This window comes from Cryptotermes secundus, unplaced genomic scaffold, assembly GCF_002891405.2.
Source record: "Cryptotermes secundus unplaced genomic scaffold, Csec_1.0 scaffold26, whole genome shotgun sequence".
NCBI lineage: Eukaryota > Metazoa > Arthropoda > Insecta > Blattodea > Kalotermitidae > Cryptotermes > Cryptotermes secundus.
In genome coordinates this window covers 5,458,283-5,476,685 of record NW_019743656.1, presented here as the reverse complement: position 1 = coordinate 5,476,685, position 18,403 = coordinate 5,458,283, and the positions used below count along the sequence as shown (strand labels likewise).

Genomic DNA, 18,403 nt, shown 5'->3' with positions numbered 1-18,403 from the left:
TAGCGAATAATGTATTGGGTATGATATGGAAGTTGTTACAGACTAATTTAAGGCAGTATCCTAGCAAATGCCTGGAGGATGAACTCATCCTCAACAACACTACACAACAGGAGAAGGAGAAAATCAGACCCAAACAAGGAAATCAATAAACAACACTGAAAAACCAACATTATGATAAAAACCAACAAAACAAGAACATAATCAAAGAACCAGCCACACAATATCAAAATAATACTGCCCAGCAAGATAACAGGCACATATCCATAACAATGCAAAAACACCCCTATCTACAAAATAGCCTTTCTTATCCAGTAGAAACATACAAGTGACCATGACAACAAGGTACACCTATGTTAATAACAATAATAAAAAGAAAATTTAAAACTTATTGTATACTTTCCATCCCCCTCCCAAATTCTATATAAAACAAAACAATTTTAACAAAAAAAAATAGTACTTTAAGAATTTTACTAATTATTGATAAATAATTTTAATACATTTAAACGCTGTACTCTATATGTATCGGGAGCACGTGGTAGAATAGTTGGTTAAGGCACTATGCTACAAGCTGGAAGGTCGCAGGTTCAAGTCCCGGTGAAGTGCATTTTTTCAATTGAGCTAATTCTTCCAGCCGCACTGTAACCCTGGGGTCGACTCAGGCTCTAACAGAAATGAATACCAGGAATATTCCTGGGGGGTAAAGGTCGGCCAGTGCATAAGGCTGACAACCTTACCGCCATCTGTGGGCCAACTGTCTCGATAATGTGGGACCCTCAACATCTCACAACACTATGGGCCTCCATGACCTTTTTACTCTATATAATTTGTATGTATATGTATTTATATGTACTGTTTTGTACTTTACATGGTAAGACCAGCAGCAATGGATCCATGGTGCAAGCATTTCAATAATGAACAGTGGCACATATTACTGTTTATGAAATGCCTTATGATGGTCTAAATGTCCAAAACATTTAACAAAGTAATATTTCAATAAACATAAATTAATAAAAAAAAAGATGGTGACTGATGGACATACCACATACATGTGTGGAAGTTTAACAAATCACTTCACAATGCCTAGAATATTATAATGCTGACACAAATTATGCTCTCATCTTGTGCCTAAATTTTGTCTGAGAAAACACCCCATTCATCACGTTTTGAGAATACGAGTCAGCATTGAAGCTGTTACTATATTAGACATATTGTCACAGGCTATATAGTGATACTCAGTATTTAAGTTGTACTGTATTTCGTTGAATATGAGAACATTTGAACAATTATTTGGTTGTACAATTATAAATTATAGATAACATTCCATCCATCCCTTATAACATATAAAAGATCATTCAACAAAATCATTCACACTGCACAGAAATATATTTAGTATGTACTTCAGTCTTGTCATTGAAATTCCTATCTTATATTAAGCACTAAAACACCCTGATTACCTGGAACTGCAAAGATGAAACATAATCTCCACCCTCACTGGTATATACTTTCAGATTATGTGAGTCAACTATACAGACACATGACATGGGAGTGCCTGAAAATTACAAGTATCAGACTTAATGGTCTTCTCACATGTGTTACATTAATTGTATACAAGTTTGGACATACACAGAAACAAGCAGAACACATATAACCATATAAGCAGGCATCCATGAAATACATACACATCTCTACAAAAAACAGAAAGCAAAACAATTTTACATCATTTTAAAAGCTTTTTAGAAACATCTTATATATTAAATTTTAACAGGCACAAAAATTGGTGTAAGCAAAAAACTTCTTAGGTTTACAGCCCTCTTGGGCTATATAATAATATAATACAGTGTAACACTTCACATGAATCATCATATATATATGACTATGGCCCTCTGTGGCTGAAACATGTCACTGAATTTAGATGAAAGCGTGGACCAAATGGTGATTCAACCAATAACCTGGGAAGCTGCACTGAAATTTGTATTGTGTATGTATATTTCAAGACATTCACAATTTCTAGCTGATTTTGGCACTGACCACTCACTGTCACATGGGACAGAGTTTCCCGTGTGTCAAATATAAAGCCTGTATGTTAACCCTGCAAGTGTACAAAATTTTTACCTTTATAAAACTAGTATATACATATATATATATATATATATATGTATATATGTATATATATATGACAGTATATGAAATATGATGACCTTTTATCTGAACTACAAAGAAACATATGGAGCGAATCTTTTCCTTCCAGCTTGCCTTCTTCAGGGGTTTTCACACAATATTTGCCGATGAAAGACAGCAGCTTTGACGACCCAAAATGGTGGCTTGGCAGTGTAAGAATTAATCCCTTGAATACTCAACTCTTGATTATCTGGGGTCGTATAAACCGGTTTGCTGCTTAACCGGGGCTACCAGTGCTTTTTTGGGGCTTATATGTTGTTTAATATTCATTCACTTTTGTTTCACATGGTGAGTTGTAACACTATTTTCGCACTAGTGTGAACCAAGCTCTGCATTTTTTGGTCCCGTTATGCTAACACAATGTACTAGGGTAGGGGTGAAAGAATGCAAGGATTGCTCCATGCCATAGCTCAAGCAGTTAGTTGCTGGCTTCCCACCGTGGTGGCCTGGGATCGATCCCGGTATTGGGCAAGTGGGCTTTGTGGTGGACAAAGTGGCACTGGGGCAGGTTTTCTCCGAGTACTTTGGTTTCCCTTGCCAATCTTCATTCCACCAACTGCTCCACAATCACCCTCACCTATCATCTGGGGCTGGTACAATAGGCCAGAAGTGGCTGCAGTACAAGGGACTTAGTCCCACCCCACTAGCAAAAAAAAAAATGCAAGGATTTGTGGAAAGTTTCAAGGACAGATACACCACACCAAGTGCGTTAGCAAAATGTCAGAGTGTAAAAGGAAGTGTGTTGTGTTAAGTATTCAACAGAAACTTGAAATTATCAATCAGCTGGGGAAAAGAGGTGTAGTTAAACAATTAGCAATGCGATATGGTATTGGAGAACAAACTGTTTGTGATTTGAAAAAACAAAAGAATCAATTAATTTCCTTTGCTTCGTCTTCTAATTCAAGCAGAATGAAAAAGAGAAAAACCATGAAAAAATCAACATATGATGATCTCGACAAAGCAATGCTGATCTGGTTCAATCAACTAAGGGCACAGGGAACAACAATAACAGGAGCAGTTTTTGCTAAACAAGCAAAAATTTTTTTCCGAAGCACTTGAACTACAAGGAAGTTTTGATGCTTCTTCTGGTTGGCTAACACATTTCAGGCAGTGTCATGGAATACGAGAAATTAGTATTCAAGGTGAGAATTTGTCAGGGGACTTGTCATCTTCAGTTCAATTTTGCACCAATTTTGATAGTTTCGTGAAAAGTGAAAAATCTGCTGTCAGAACAAATCTATAATGACGATGAAACAGGTCTTTGTTGGAAATGCTTGCCAACCAGAACTTTGGCATTTCAAAATGAAAGACAGGCTCCAGGTCACAAATCCAGTAAGGAGAGATTGACAGCCTTGTGCTGTTCTAATGCAACAGGAACACAAACTAACACGAGTAGTTATCGGCAAAGCGAAAAGACCACGCTCTTTTAAAGGAACAGTAGCTTCAAGTCTGCCTATCCATTATTTTAATCAGAAAGGAACTTGGATGAATAGAGTGATATTTAAAGAATGGTTTGATTTTAAATTTGTGCCTCAAGTTTGTGACCATCTAAAATCCCAAGGCCTACCTGAGATAGCTGTGCTCCTCATTGACAATGCATCCTCACATCCTAATGAAAGTCTCCTGAGGTCAGATGATGGAAATATTTTTCTGAAATATTCTCCTCCTAATGTTACCGCACTTATCCAACCAATGGATCAAGGAGTTATCTCAAGTATGAAGAGAATCTACATATCAAATTTGCTACAAAAGTACATCAATGAAGGCAATGATCTGACGTGTTTCTGGAAGTCTTTTTCAATGTTAGATGCCATATACGAGATTTCAACAGCATGGGATACAGTGAAGCCATCTGAATTGAAAAAATTCATGGAAGAAACTGATGCCTTTCATCACTAATGAAAATGACAAAATCCATGGATTCACTGGATTCAGTGAAAATGAGATAGCCATAGAATTGACAAAACTGGCTAACCAAGTTCATGGTGGTGAAGAAGTCAATGAGGAAAATATAAGAGAGTGGTTTGACTGCAACTCGTGTGAGCCGGGCTTCAAAATGTTAAGCAGTGATGAAATCGTAAGTTCAGTGGGGGTGCAGCTAGAAGAGCGGGAAGAAAGTGAGAATGAGGAAGAGGTGGACAGTGCTGCTAGTAAGAAAATATCACACGGTGCTGCTATTAATCATTTGGAATCCTTACTATACTACCTTGAGAGTGAAGAGAACAGTTTATTAAGTGACAAGCTAATATTACATAGGCTTCATACAGATATCCGTAAAAAGGAAAATGCCACAAAAACCAAACAACAATATTAAATTTTTTTAAGTGTTAAGTGTGAATATTCGTAAAAAGTGTTGGATGTTGATGAACACTGTGATTGAAATAACTAATTCATACTTCAGTGTAATGTAAAAAAAGTATTAAATAGGCCATGAGATGACATAAAAATGAGGTTGAATAAATTTAAATACAGGTAGGCCTATAGTATTATGAAGGCACAGTATTACAGTACTACTTTTAATAAAATTTGTCTTAACCGGGTTTTCAATTGATCGTGATTTCCATCCCCACCATTATCCCAGATAATCAAGAGTTGAGTGTACTTCGTTTCTGAACAAAGTGCCCATCCAAAGGCCTACACTGAAGATGGATGCCACAGTTCTCTGGGCTTGTAAACAGTTGTAGATGTGATAAAATGATAATTATTTTACAGTAAGATTTATTTTGTTGAGTTTCTAAAAGCACCCATGTTTTGACTGGTTCTGTCATTTATACACAATGTTCTACACTGTCATCCATTTTAATTTGAAGCTGAAGCAAGGTTGGCCTCAACATCACACACTGCAGTGTTCTGCTAGTACAGCAAGCGACACTCAACATTGCACTCCAAAGGAATAAAGCTGATGTTTCTGGAAACAAATTGTCTGGATTCGGTTCCATGGTACCTTTAGGTTCCTCTGTGGATATGGACCCATGAGATTCGAGAACAGGTTTGTCTGATGCAGCAGTATGGAATGTGCACCATAGAGCATTTCTGACAGGTGTCTCACATGTGTAGCAACAGATCACCACTCGACTGCCATCAACCCCCCGACTCCAGACTGCTGTCTTCCCCTTTACATACAACTCCTCCTCACACTGAAGATCACCCTTCTTACTAGCACAGATATGCCACCACTCTGATTCCTGCAAAAAAGCTCCACTACAACATCACATATATCAATAATTGGGCAAACTATAATCAGGAGGAAATCAGAACTACAAACTACAGAATTCAAAACAGGCATCAGAGATGTCAATATACTTCATTTCCACACTGTGAAGAATAATATAGAGAATATGCGGGAATTCAATAATGTATACCTTGGAAGTGTCTGATATGGCCACTTGACTTAGACGATGAAGGAGGAATGATTCTGGATGTAGCTGTGGTTGTGTAGTTGGCAACACCACCTCACCGGGATGCTGTTTTATTTGCTGCCGGCCACACGGCACAAACTCCTACATGGTTATTAGCAAATTATTTATACTCATCTGCTCATCTATACAAATACATTCTATTTTGAACTACACACTATATAAACTGTGAAATACTCGTATAATCGTACACTGGGCAATATATTAAAATCACACATCCTGATAATTCTCACAATAAACAAATTCTGGCAAAATCTGTTATGGGTTACATTACGAAAATCCAAGGATGAAACAAAATACGCTTTTTCGTGGGTTGAAATATGCATAAACCTGTACTGCAGCACCCTAGTTAGTTCGGACGTTATGTTTAGTGTGTGGTAAGGCGAGAAGGAACAAGAGTGAACCCATGATACGGCATTTTTCCCATTAGTATTACCTGGAGTTCGGAGGCAGCGATCATTACTTCCTTCTTTTCATCCAGATTTGCTGAGAAATTGTGTTTTCAATAACAAACTAACTCCCAATATTTACATGACCCAACAGCGTAACAGCACATCGAAGTCTACCTTCCAATACAGTTACATACAGCAACAGAATAAAAACATGGTTAACTCTTTTTAACGAACAATCTACTATCATCTAACACCTCGCAGTACTTAAGAACCATCACTCCACAAAACACAGTTTCGCGAAACTCATAACCCTCACAACCGCATTTACCGCTGTTTTGTCCCTATCACAACGATCACAAGTTAGTAGCATGTTGAATAATTCGAAATACCAAACCAAACTCGATAAACAGGCATACCAATGAGAACTAATTTCTCTAAGCAGTGGCAGACTCTACTAACACACACAAATGTAAAATGTATAAATTTGTTCTTTAGAGCTATCATCATCATCATTTATGTGGAATATTTAGTATTTAGCTTTCCTCCCTCAGCAATAGGACATTTATTTCAAGTTACCTCTTGACAAACAATTTGTGGCGAATGGCAAAGATATAATGCATAACCTCGTTCTCAGAAACGGTCACTGTTGGCGCTGTTATCGTATTATCTTCCATATAAACCATTCAATTGATGTTTATTCAGCTTGTTGACCTTTTATACCGCGTGGGTGTGGGCAATGTTGTCGACGTTTCGGAAGTACATACTACTTCCATCATCAGCTTCGACTTCGGAAACAATTCCCACATCCGCATGATGCAAGGATCCAAGAGCTGAATCAACACCAGCAGGGAACCTTTACGAAAGCCTAACATCAGTGATCCTGTAATTTTTTCCTTCCTTGTGTTTGTGTTTCCGTTTAGTTGATAGGCAGATGAATAGCAGCTTCTGAACTGAATAATAAGCATACGCATAATTTATTGTTCTCCTAGCTTCATTACGAACTGTTATATTTTATTGATGATTGGTCACATATACACGTATTTATACTTACAAAGCACAAGAATAAATAGGTCATACAACGTTCGGCCATGTTTTCAGAATTCGGGTGATAATTTTCGTACATGATTTTAAGCGGTAATCGTATTTCTTTGGTGCATCGTCTTTCTGCTGCATATAAGCGAAATAAAATACTGATAATACTGCAATTTCTTGATAGTTAGTAATCAGATGCCAATTCTGTACACAATTTAATTCTCTGCAAATTCTTAAATAGAGTTCTATCATATTCTTAAAGAGCTACACCATTGCTCACATTCGTATATTTGTAGCTATGTAGGAGTTGTATCCAGTATTTAAACGCCTTTCCGTAACTTTAATTAGATTATTCAAAAGAATAAAATGAGACCTATTTATATTTAACAGGAAAATCACATTCTCTATGCATACAGCACAGACACTACAGAAATAACGTAAAACTCTGAATAGGCTTGAGTATCGTCAAAGATTCTTACACAAATAAAAATGAGTGTTATTACCTCATTTCCAATGCTAATTCAGATCCAAGGTAAGAATTTTTGCTTTGTGTCCGGGAAGTCCCAGGTTCAAATCTCGGCCCAGAAATCGGATATCTCGATTGATGTTTATGTAGTGTCACATAAACATCAATTAAGATATCCATCATGGGCAGTAAACCTTAAACTATCACTTTTCCACATCCTTTCCCAATTATTTATTTACTAATCATCGTATAATTCGACGCAATACAATTAGAGTCACTGAAAGAGTCGTTACATAAATCGAGAATGAATAAATAGCATGCTGTTTCTAGTTTGACGGCATTGAAACTCCCTTACTTCTATATGAGCTCTTGAATCTAATCACAATTTAATGGGAGAGGTTGACTACAGCCGAAAATTATAGGTTCGATTTCGAAGACACTAAATGTGTACATCTGCATCAGTTTTCTTGCCAATAAAGTCACAAAGTTGAAGTTAATATTTATTACTTCATTACGCTGTCAGTATCGAGACCACATAGCGGCAAACAAGGCAGAAAGTAATTATGCAAAGAAAATGAGGGCATGTACTGTCTTCGCTCGCTTGGAAACCGGGATCGTGGGTTCGAATCCCACTCAGGGCATGGATGTTTAGTTTGTGTGCGTGCGTTTTTCTGTATTTGTGTACAGGTAGAGGCCTTGCGACGAGCTGATCACCCGCCCAAGGAGTCCTACCGAATGTGTAAGATCTAGAAAAACCGAAGTGAACGGAGAAGTTCATGGAGGTAGGCCTAGGCCCACTGGGCTGTAGTACCAAAGAAAAAAAAGAAAATGAGTCATTTACTTACTTAAAGCTGCTCTTTCTGTTGCATACTATATGACTCGTGACGGTTCTTAGTCACATGAAGATAAAAGAACTAAGTACATATGACTAGTTCTTCAAATAGAGACAGCTAATTAGCTTTTCATAATCACCACATCATGATGTGTAAGTCTGGATGATTTGTATATATTATTTTATGTTTGATACATCGAGCCACGTGGCTGAATAACCTCTTGCCTAATGTGTGAAACTCAGTTTGATAGAGAACTGAAAAGTAGTATTTGCTCTATAGGCCTAGAGTACGAATGCTTAATTAATTTTCACGTCTAGAATCAATTAGTCATCCTGGGTTCATGTTTAGCTGTAGTTCAATTTCAGGACACTTTCCATTAAAGATCCTCCAGGACTTTGTTTTTCCCGACTTTTTCGATTGCCGGATCCCTTTAGCAACAAAACACCAAACATGATATTCGGGCGTCAAATAAAAGTCGTAACATAAAATAAGGCGGTCTTTCTATAATACATACAATTATTAAAGCCCCATAAATAAATTGGTTTAGGAATAAATATACAAACACGAACAGAAATCGTGACATGTCCTAATAAAACCATTTATAGTCCGCAAACTGGGGGCCAGACCTGTGTTACACTCATTACTAGGTCTATACTTTTAACACTGCGCAATTATTATACTAGCCGTGATCTAGTAAAATGCTGAACACATTATCAACTGGTTATTAATAGTTAAGGATGTCGTAATGTTACGCCAAGTGTTATGAATCAACATTTTTGTTTGCTCTGTTTATCAGCAATGGTATAAACGTGTATAAACGTAACAGCTGTACATGGGAAAACGACTACGGTCTGTATTATTCAGGATCCATATTGTCACTGCCGCTTGAATCTATTAAAATCACATAACACTTCAATTAATTTGTATTATTACTGCGTCAACATGTGCAACACATGGGTTTGTTTTGTTGCATTATAAACATCCACCTACAAATATTTTAGTGTAAGCTGTTGTCGGTAGAGTACACGCCTGTCGCCTATTGCGCAACGGATCATGGGGGAATGTAGTGAGTTTTACGTTCTCGTGTGACGTCATTGACTAGTAAGGGGGCCGCGCTTCAGCCGGCGACCAATGAGATTCTCGGTTTTGATCCATTTGACCTAGCTGGAAGTTGTAGGCAGTTGAATGTATAAAATAACGGCGGGGAAGGCGCGCCTCGTCAGTGAGCAGAAGGTTTTCTTGGTGGCAAGTGTAGTTTTGGTCGTAATTTTGCACCATGGCTTTTATGATGCCTGTAGTGAAGAATGATTGGGACATCTACAAGTCTAACAGATCGCGTCGCAGTTCGGAATGTTCGAACCCGCAGTCCTGCAGGAGTCGTAAGGTTTCCGAGTGCTCGAAGTCGGAGGGACCCAGCCTGTCCACTTCTCCGGGCAGTGATTTCATTGTGGGGTCACCAGCACATCGCTCCATCCCCATGGCGATGTCATCTCGCCAGTATTCCAGGGCGTCTTCGCGTGCCTCCCAATCCAGTCTGCAGTCGCCTAGTAAGTCCACCTCCTCGTCACCACCAAAATCGGGGTCCCAGTCCTCTCTCAACAAATTCCACAACCGCCTGGTCGACAAGTTAAAGCGTTCTTTGAGAGGCAAAGATCCCGCCATTCCTGACGGTTCCGAGACCGTGGATACGACGCGGACATCCTCCTGAGGCACACTCGCGGAAGAGGACCCTGAGTCGCTCCAACCACCACCGTCATCTATGAGACGGAGCAGCTCCCGGGTAACCATGGCGACCACGACTCCGATTGGGGTGCCTGCCAGGACTCGATCCGGGAGCCGTGAGGCAGCGATCCCTCAGCGTGCCGCTTCGTCTTACCCCGGTACCGGCTTCATGTGGGGTGGAAGCAAGTGTTGACACTATTCCAGACTGCAACAGCAAGATAGAGACTGTGATATATAAATAATTACAAGACTACTTTACGTTGTGTCAGTGCTGGATGCAGGCCTGTGTTGAGGGAGACTGAAGAACCGTGGATAAATTATTCATCATATAAATACCAGTATATATTATACATAAGATACATATATATTTAAAGTACTTAGATTCTTTCAGTGCATATAAGGACAGCTGTGTTTTTGTGTTGGTTCTTCTCAGGCATTGAGAAGTAAACTGAAAACCAGACTGTGATTTTGCTTGGGTTTTGTTGCTGTTAATAGCCAGAGACTTCAAGCATAGCGGAGACATTCCATCAATGGTGTTGTGTATCAAGATCAGTCTTTCTTTTCTGATGTAGAAGCGCTTCTCAATTATATATAATATTAAAAAGTTACAGTGTATGGAAATGGAAAATATCAGAACGAGACTGCTTCATCTTGCTCCTGGCTGAAGAGGATACGGATCCTCGTATAGCTAGCTGGTAGAGTTCGACGCTTTCAAATCAGGTTAATGTATTACTAGATCATAAAGTATCTCTTAAATTTAATTTTGTAGTAATAAAATTGGCCATCATATCAGTGAAAACAATACATCATAATGTACAACTTACAAACAGTGTTGTTATTCAATAATTATTAAGGCCGTATGTAGGAGCTATATTCTGGTGAGGGGGATTAAATTTCCTTATTTAAATTATTGTTTGGAGTGTTTGTACTCTTATTTGTCTAATTTTTTAAACGCTAAAAAAATATGGTAGAAGAAATTACATATAAACACCAGTGTTTGGAAGAAGGTGGAATTTAATTTTACCCTCACCCACGCCCCTAAATACGGCCTCAGATAAACTGGTACAATGTGATCCTTGAATATCCTTAACATCTCCAGTATGACATGTTTTAAGTTATGAGCATTAATTGTATTTAGCCATGTTCGAAAGTAGGCGGTCAACGTGGTCTGAATGAGGGTTTAGGAAGACGCTGCTGGTGAAATTCGAAAGAATTTACCGTACTTTTATGAATGTATTTTTTTTACCCCATATCTACAGTTGTTACATGGCCGTAAGGTTATAAACCGGCATTTCTGTTCAAGTAAGCTTCGCATCCGGTTGGTGCCAGGTTCAGATCTCTGAAAAATATAGGCTGTTCTACCTTCGGTTTGTCGTGACTTGTGTGCCCTTCCAGACAAATGTCCTATATCATACCTTGATAGGCCACAGCTGCTAGCTACCATCTCCTTTGCAGTAATTATTAATTCATCCTCGGCTTCCCACAACGATGGCCCGGGTTCGATCCCAGGTGATGTGGCATTTGTGGTGGACAAAGTGGTACTTATGCAGATTTTCTTCCGATACTCCAGTTTCCCCTTCCAGTTCTCATTCTACCAAATGATACACATTAATGCTCCTATCATCGACTCTGTACTGACTGCATCGTATATAAAATGTTTCATTAGGTCTGCAATTCTACGCTGTACAATCTTAGCAGTTGAAAGCGTTGCTAAGTAAATAATATATTCCAAAATATACTACAAGTAAAGAAATCACGCATTGAACACTGAGAGACGGGAATCAGTTTCAGCTCATCGAAGACACCCTAGAAATAAAAAAAAAATAATAAGAATTGCATTTAAGTTGAAAATGCAAAGTCAATGAGCGTGCAGGATATGTAACAATGTCTGACAAAGGTCCAGACTGCAATACCGATTGAAGCATAGGTACTTATTACACTCCGCTTACCGACCCAGCATTAGCAACTATCGTGGTTTAAACGAGGACGGAGATGGCAACCATAACACAAAATTGTCCCATTCACTTATTTTGTAACGTGATTCCACTGTAACAGGGAAAGTAGGAAACCTAACCGGACTGCGCAATAGCATGCAACTTCCCCCTGAGGTTAGCAAATAGGGAAATTGCGATGAGTTTGTGAACTGCCCACTCATTCATTTGATACTTCAGACTGCATGAAAGTTTATATTCCGCATTTTACTGGTAGCCGATCCCAGTTGTCGTGCGACCTAACGTATATCTCTCCGACATCTTGGACACTTGCGTTCGAATCTCGTTGAGCGTTTGGATGTACGTGTTCTTTCTGCTACTGTTATCCATGGCCGTGCCATAGCCTAGGCGGTTAGTCACCGGCTTCCCACCGCGGCGGCCCGGGTTCGATCCCAGGTTTCCCCTGCCAATATTCGTTCCACGGACTACTACACAGTCATCCGGGGCTGGTACAGTAGTCTCAATCTTGGCCAACGTACCGAACGGACTCGGAAGTCTCACCGTACCCCAATTAATCGAAAAAATATACTGTTGTCCTTTGTATGCAGAGGCCTTGCCTGCGTTGGGCCGATCCCCCGTCCAAGGATACCTACCAACTGTGTATAAAGTTCAGACATATTTGAGAAGACAGTTCTGAAATTGAACAGAGCAAGAGAGCCTAATCCACAAAGGCAGAAAAATACAGTTGTATTTCAACATAAGAATTTCCGAGTTACGTATTTCCTTGCTTATGATCTCATTAAATTGACGCTCATTAGATTTCAGCTCCAATTTTTTTTTAACTTAATGACTCAAAAGTCTAAATTTCGGACCTTGGGCGGTTTCTTCAGAAATTGCAAGACCCCAGCGACACTTTTCTGGTGCCCTTTGACAAGCGACCCATCCAGAATCTCCCATAACCAGAATTCTCCTGTCGGATAAAAATGGAGGAGTTACTGTCCAAACAAATATATGAACTCGACGAGGTGTTTGAGAGATCAGATTTCATAAAATGTTAATTGTTTATAAAGTCCGTAAATGCTGTGACGGGCTCAAATTGTAACTCTAATCGATCTGTGGTAAAATTGTTTGATATTCTTAGTTCAAATATTTAATGCTGTTTGATATTCTTTTATTGATTTATAATAAATACAAGAGTATTTAAGCGTAAAAATGGATTAAAATCACAAACAATTCAAAATGGATTAAAATATTGGCAATTTTGTTTGAGCCGTGAGTCCCAAGATGTAACTCTGTACTTCCCGTGTTATAATGAACTCAACATATACGTCGACCTACGACCAGTTTTCCGGAACGCATTAATTCTCAAGTCCAAGGTACGACTGTTTGCGAATTAACACTGGCAACTGTTGGAATTTCCATGTGTCCAGAACATTGCATCTTCCAGTCCTGTTTCCAACAATCGTGTCACGCTTACGTCTGCTCGTTTCTGTACTTTCCTGAATCCAAGATTCAGTTACATCGTCCAGTTAAGCTCAGTTGTTAGAAATACTGCGATTAGTCAAAGCCCTTGCACAACATTTTACGTCCATATTTGTCAAGTTAATGTGAAAAACTTACCGTCATACAGAAATGTTATCAGACTCGCCTTGTATACATCCTTCTACATCTATGTTCGAAATAAATTTACTACAATTAAACCTCTATCTAGTGATCCCTGGTCCCGCCTGCATTTGAAATAGAAACTCCTAAATCGGGTCGAGAAATGTAGCGCTTGTCACATATTCAAGATCAAACATCGATGCATGCGAATGCCGCCAGGGATATTTTTCTAGTGCAGGCATGTCCAACGCGTCGATCGTGGGACGATTTTTGGTCGATCTCATAGGCTTATAAGGAAATGTTAGTGAAAAGCATGTAAATTCATTTGTAATATAAAATAAGAAAGAGATCATAGCTACTATTCAAGATCTTTAATTATCAAGAAACAGTATTGTGCGGCGAACAGAAATGATTGTGGGAACATAACTGAACAGTTGTTGAAAGATGTTTCCAATTGTGTTGCTTTCTCCCTCCAACTGGATGAACCTACAGACATCATAGACAGCCCAGTTACTAGTTGCTTTTACAACAAACATCATGTGTCGTGTTATTTTTACCAATATTTTTGCATAAAGCGAGGTACGACGATAGGAGGGGGTGGTAGATCACCTGCAGTTTTGACACTAAAAAGTCGATCACAACCTATATGAAGTTGGACATGCCTCTTCTAGTGGAACAGTATTCGCAAACTAAATCACCAACGCGCACGGCAAACACGTCGGCCGATGCTGTTTCGAGGCGGACAGCGCTGACTTCACCCTCTACCAATATGGTTTCTAGACGGACTGAGCTGGCCACCAATATTACGGATGGTTTAATCGCGTCCAGGCTGAACCGGAAACATTCTGTAGTGACCCAAGCCATCTTACGCATCTCTGATCACGTTTGCGATTTGATACAAATTAAAATATTATTTCCCAAACTCTGCTTTATAGAATTATGAAATTCTCAGGGATAAAATATTGTAGCATACAGACCCGTTGCTAGGCAAAGACCTCGAAACAAACAACGATACAAACGATACAACAGCCGTTGCTATGCAACGGCACAGTAAGCACACCTCTACGACAAGAGAGTTACTATTGGAAACGGTTTTATGCAACCCGCTGCTAAGTAGCTGCAACAGTTGGACTACAACAATGAAAACGGGGATGTTTTCTATGTGGTCTGTGCCGAGGAGTTATCTTGAAGATCTTGAAGACAACTGGGGGCGATCCAGTTAGGTGTCAGTTGACAGTTAGTTAAGAGTAAGTAATTGAAAGTCTGCCTGTAAAGGGAAGATTAGAAGGTTGGTGTGAAATGACTGCCAGTCCGAGATTTAGGTAGTTTTCACTCGAGAGTTGAGTTCTGCATGGGAGGCTGTGAAGATAGAACCTGAGGGCGTGAAGCTGAAGAACCTCTACTGTTAGGAGCCGTTGCCAGGGAACGGCTACAGAAGATGCAGCATGCTAGAAACGGTTCAGCAAGTGCTGTGGAGATTAGCGATTGCGCTGTTAATTACTTGTAATTCCGAGTGGTGTGTATAAGTGGTTAATAAATCCATTCACCAATCCAAACCCTGTCTATAGTCACCCCTAAATCATGACGCTGGCCTAAAGAGGATAATTCTATATTAAATCTGCAGGTCCAAAAGTCGGTTCTAATTAAGAGTAAATCCTTGTGTACCTTTGTTTCCAGTAATGTCAAATATGAACAGAAGTGTTCATTTTAAATCCACCGAGAAAGTGGATCTGAAGCAGCATCGTTTCTGACTTCTGACTTCTATTTGTTGTGCAGGAAAACACCGTCCGCTTTTATTTGCAAACACCAGAAACAGGATGCAAATCAGCAGCGTTGCGTTCAAAAGGTACGCAGTTTCACATCTCGACAAGAGCACCAGCTATCCTGAAACAAAACTATTACTGTATGTTCTGTGATGTGCCGTTTCGGAGAAACATACTACCTACATCTTCAGGAATGAAGAATAAGCCAAGCAACCGAAAAGAAGCAAACAGAATGAGCCGCGCTTTGAAAATACGGTTCAGACACGGGTCTGGAAAAGTTCAGAAAGTACCCAATAGGAGCATGAAAAAGAAATTTATACCAGGCTACACGGCATCACATTCCATAGTCACCTCGTGAAAATCTTAAATCCGACACAATCCTGCGATTTTCTTTTCCGTTTTCGCCAGTCCCTCCCAGGCAAATGCCCGGATAGCATCTTAAATTACCACTTCTGTACCGTTTATAATTCATTATTCGCAATTTTCTTTTTCTCTCTCTCATGAAGTGTACAAGAACGTCCGGCCCCTTAAATTCATTTAGTCGTCTGCTTCTTTGCTGATTTGGGGATTCGTTGGTACATTCTGAACTAAAATGCTTCAGCTGAAAAAAAAATAAAGGACTGGCATTTACATGTCTCATGTGTTAATGGCATGTTCAGTGAGAGATCGTGTATGGCTCCTGTGACCCGAATCCACACTCATCCACCAATGCTCTGCTTTCGAACGCATGATGTGGTTATTCTGCATAGTGGCAAATAGTGCCATGTGACACCCTGTACGGACCTAAATATGCACCACTTCCGGTGAATTATACAACGAGATGCCCCTGAATCAAAGAATCATCACGTACTTTCTCTGTGCTATAAATAGAACCGCATTCCAACAAAACATCAGGCATTGCCCCGCGAGTCTAGTCCTGCAGGACCGGTTCTTGTTTTCTCACTGCAGAAACGGAATCTTGCGGAAGAGTTTCTCAACTGCAGATTCTCCTTGAATATGGTTATATTTTTTAAATTCATCATACTAGAAATATTAATAAAGCATATCGATTCGAGAAAACATATCACTATATTTATTGAAAATCGTATCATTCCTTCCAGACAATACTGGGATGGTACATCGATTACCGTACGACGGCTTTCGCTTCCGTCATCAGATTCTTTCGTGGTTTGACTCAGTTTGCCGACTGCTTCTGCTAGTTTCTTGCTTGGCTTACTCTTCAACAGCGCCATAGCTCAAGCGGTTAGTCGCTGGCTTCCCATCGCGGCGGCCCGGGTTCGATCCCAGGTCTGGTCAAGTGAGATTTGTGGTGGACAAAGTGGCGCTGGGGCGGGTTTTCTCCGAGTACTTCGGTTTCCCCTGCCAATCTTCATTCCACCAATTACTCCGTAATCACCCTCACCAATCATCTGGGGCTTGTACAATAGGCCAGAAGTGGCCGCAGTACAAGGGACTTAGTCCCATCCCACTAGCAATAATAATAAAAATAATAATAGTCTTCAACACTGAAGATGGAGGCGATATGTTCTTATAAAGGTTCCCCCGAACTACACGGCGTTACAACCCAGAAGTTACTACTCCTATATTATTATTTATTTTATGACATCGCCACGTGAGATTGTACGTATAGCCTCTAACTGTAGGATGGTTAATGAATTGGAAAGGATTTGGAAGGAAACGGTCGCTGCCTAATCGAGGTACTATCCCGGCACTTGCCTCATGGTCTGAGGGAAACCACGGTAAAATAAGTTCCAGATACAAGTCTACAGCATTGCCGCCACACCAGACTGCCCGGTCAGTCATCGGGTAAAAGTGTGAAAGTAACTCTGATCCGTCAGTTACATTCCTATTACCGGACAAGACAGAACAGGACAGATTTCAGACTTTCTGCCTGCGCCAGCTTCCACAACGTGCCTTTTCACAAAAACGATGCAAAATATCCAACATATATATTACTTCGGCGCCATTTCCACGTCTTCTCAAGACAATGGGAGGGGGCTGGTGTAGCGGTAAGGTAAAACTATCCCTATAACAGGCCGCGGAGGCCCATACGGTTGTGAGACAATCGGCTCACAGATTGCGGTGAGGCTGTCAGCCTTACGCGCCAGCCGCCCTTTACCCCCAGGAAGATTCCTGGTGCTCATTTCTGTTAGAGGCTGAGTCAACCCCAGGGCCATAGTGCGGCTGGAAAGATTAGATCAATTGAAAAATCCAATGAACTCATCAGGAATCGAACCCGCGACCTTCCGGCATATAGCATAGTGCCTCCAAGTACGCTACCACCTAATATCGTATTCGGGAGGTGCTCGGCTCAAATCTCGGTCGGTACATGGGCTATTCTAATTTTCTTGGATTTTCTGTCCCTCCACGCAAATTCCAAGATAGTGCCTTGTTTAGGCCGCGCCATTGCTCAAGCGGTTAGTCGCTGGCTTTCCACCGCGGCGGCCCGGGTTCGAGCCCGGATCTGGTCAAGTGGGATTTGTGGTGGACAAAGTGGCGCTGGGACAGGTTTTCTCCGAGTACTTCGGTTTCACCTGTCAGTCTTCATTCCACCAGTTGCTCCACAATCACCCTCACCTATCGTCTGGGGCTGGTACAATAGGCCAGAAGTGGCCGCAGTACAAGGGACTTAGTCCCACCCCACTAGCAATAAAAAAAATAATAGTGCCTTGATTAGCTTCAAGACCACTTCCTCCCTCCTTTCCTGTTCATCTGTCATCCTACCACATACATGACTACGAGGTATAGTTCTGATTCTGTCTGCCTCCCAAAACAACCGTGAAAGTAAAAAGATTGCTAACTCCCATTTAAATACTGACCTATTCATAATCCCTCCACCTCCTACTTCTGAGTAAACAAAGACTGCAATTCCTCATTCATGTTCCCACTTTGTTTACAGTTCCCCCACCGAATGTAGCAGATCTTTCTCTGATATATACACGTGATCAGCCACCGCCCTCTTGTTATGTTATGCTTGGTAATTCAGCGCTGTCTCGTAGCGTCTGTAATCAATGAAGAAGACGCAGTAGGGGCTGGGGTTTCCCTTGAAAGCCTGTACATACTGGGAT

The 18,403-nt window shown here is 40.3% G+C and overlaps 1 protein-coding gene across 2 annotated transcripts in view; it reads right to left on the bottom strand.

The window, feature by feature from the left end:
- The window catches only part of LOC111874155 (anaphase-promoting complex subunit 1), a 59,137-nt gene extending 52,770 nt beyond the window's left edge, over positions 1-6,367 (bottom strand). The window contains exons 1-4 of one of the 2 annotated variants that reach the window (XM_023869401.2): positions 6,031-6,367; positions 5,541-5,678; positions 5,123-5,363; positions 1,455-1,549 (exon numbers count right to left, since the gene is read on the bottom strand). In XM_023869401.2, coding sequence (XP_023725169.1) covers positions 1,455-1,549; positions 5,123-5,363; positions 5,541-5,678; positions 6,031-6,054 — 498 coding nt within the window. In that variant the 5' untranslated portion in view covers positions 6,055-6,367. Of the gene's footprint in view, positions 1-1,454; positions 1,550-5,122; positions 5,364-5,540; positions 5,679-6,030 lie in introns of those variants that run through there. The other variant, XM_023869402.1, reaches the window with a different exon arrangement.
- Between the last annotated feature and the right edge of the window lie 12,036 nt (positions 6,368-18,403).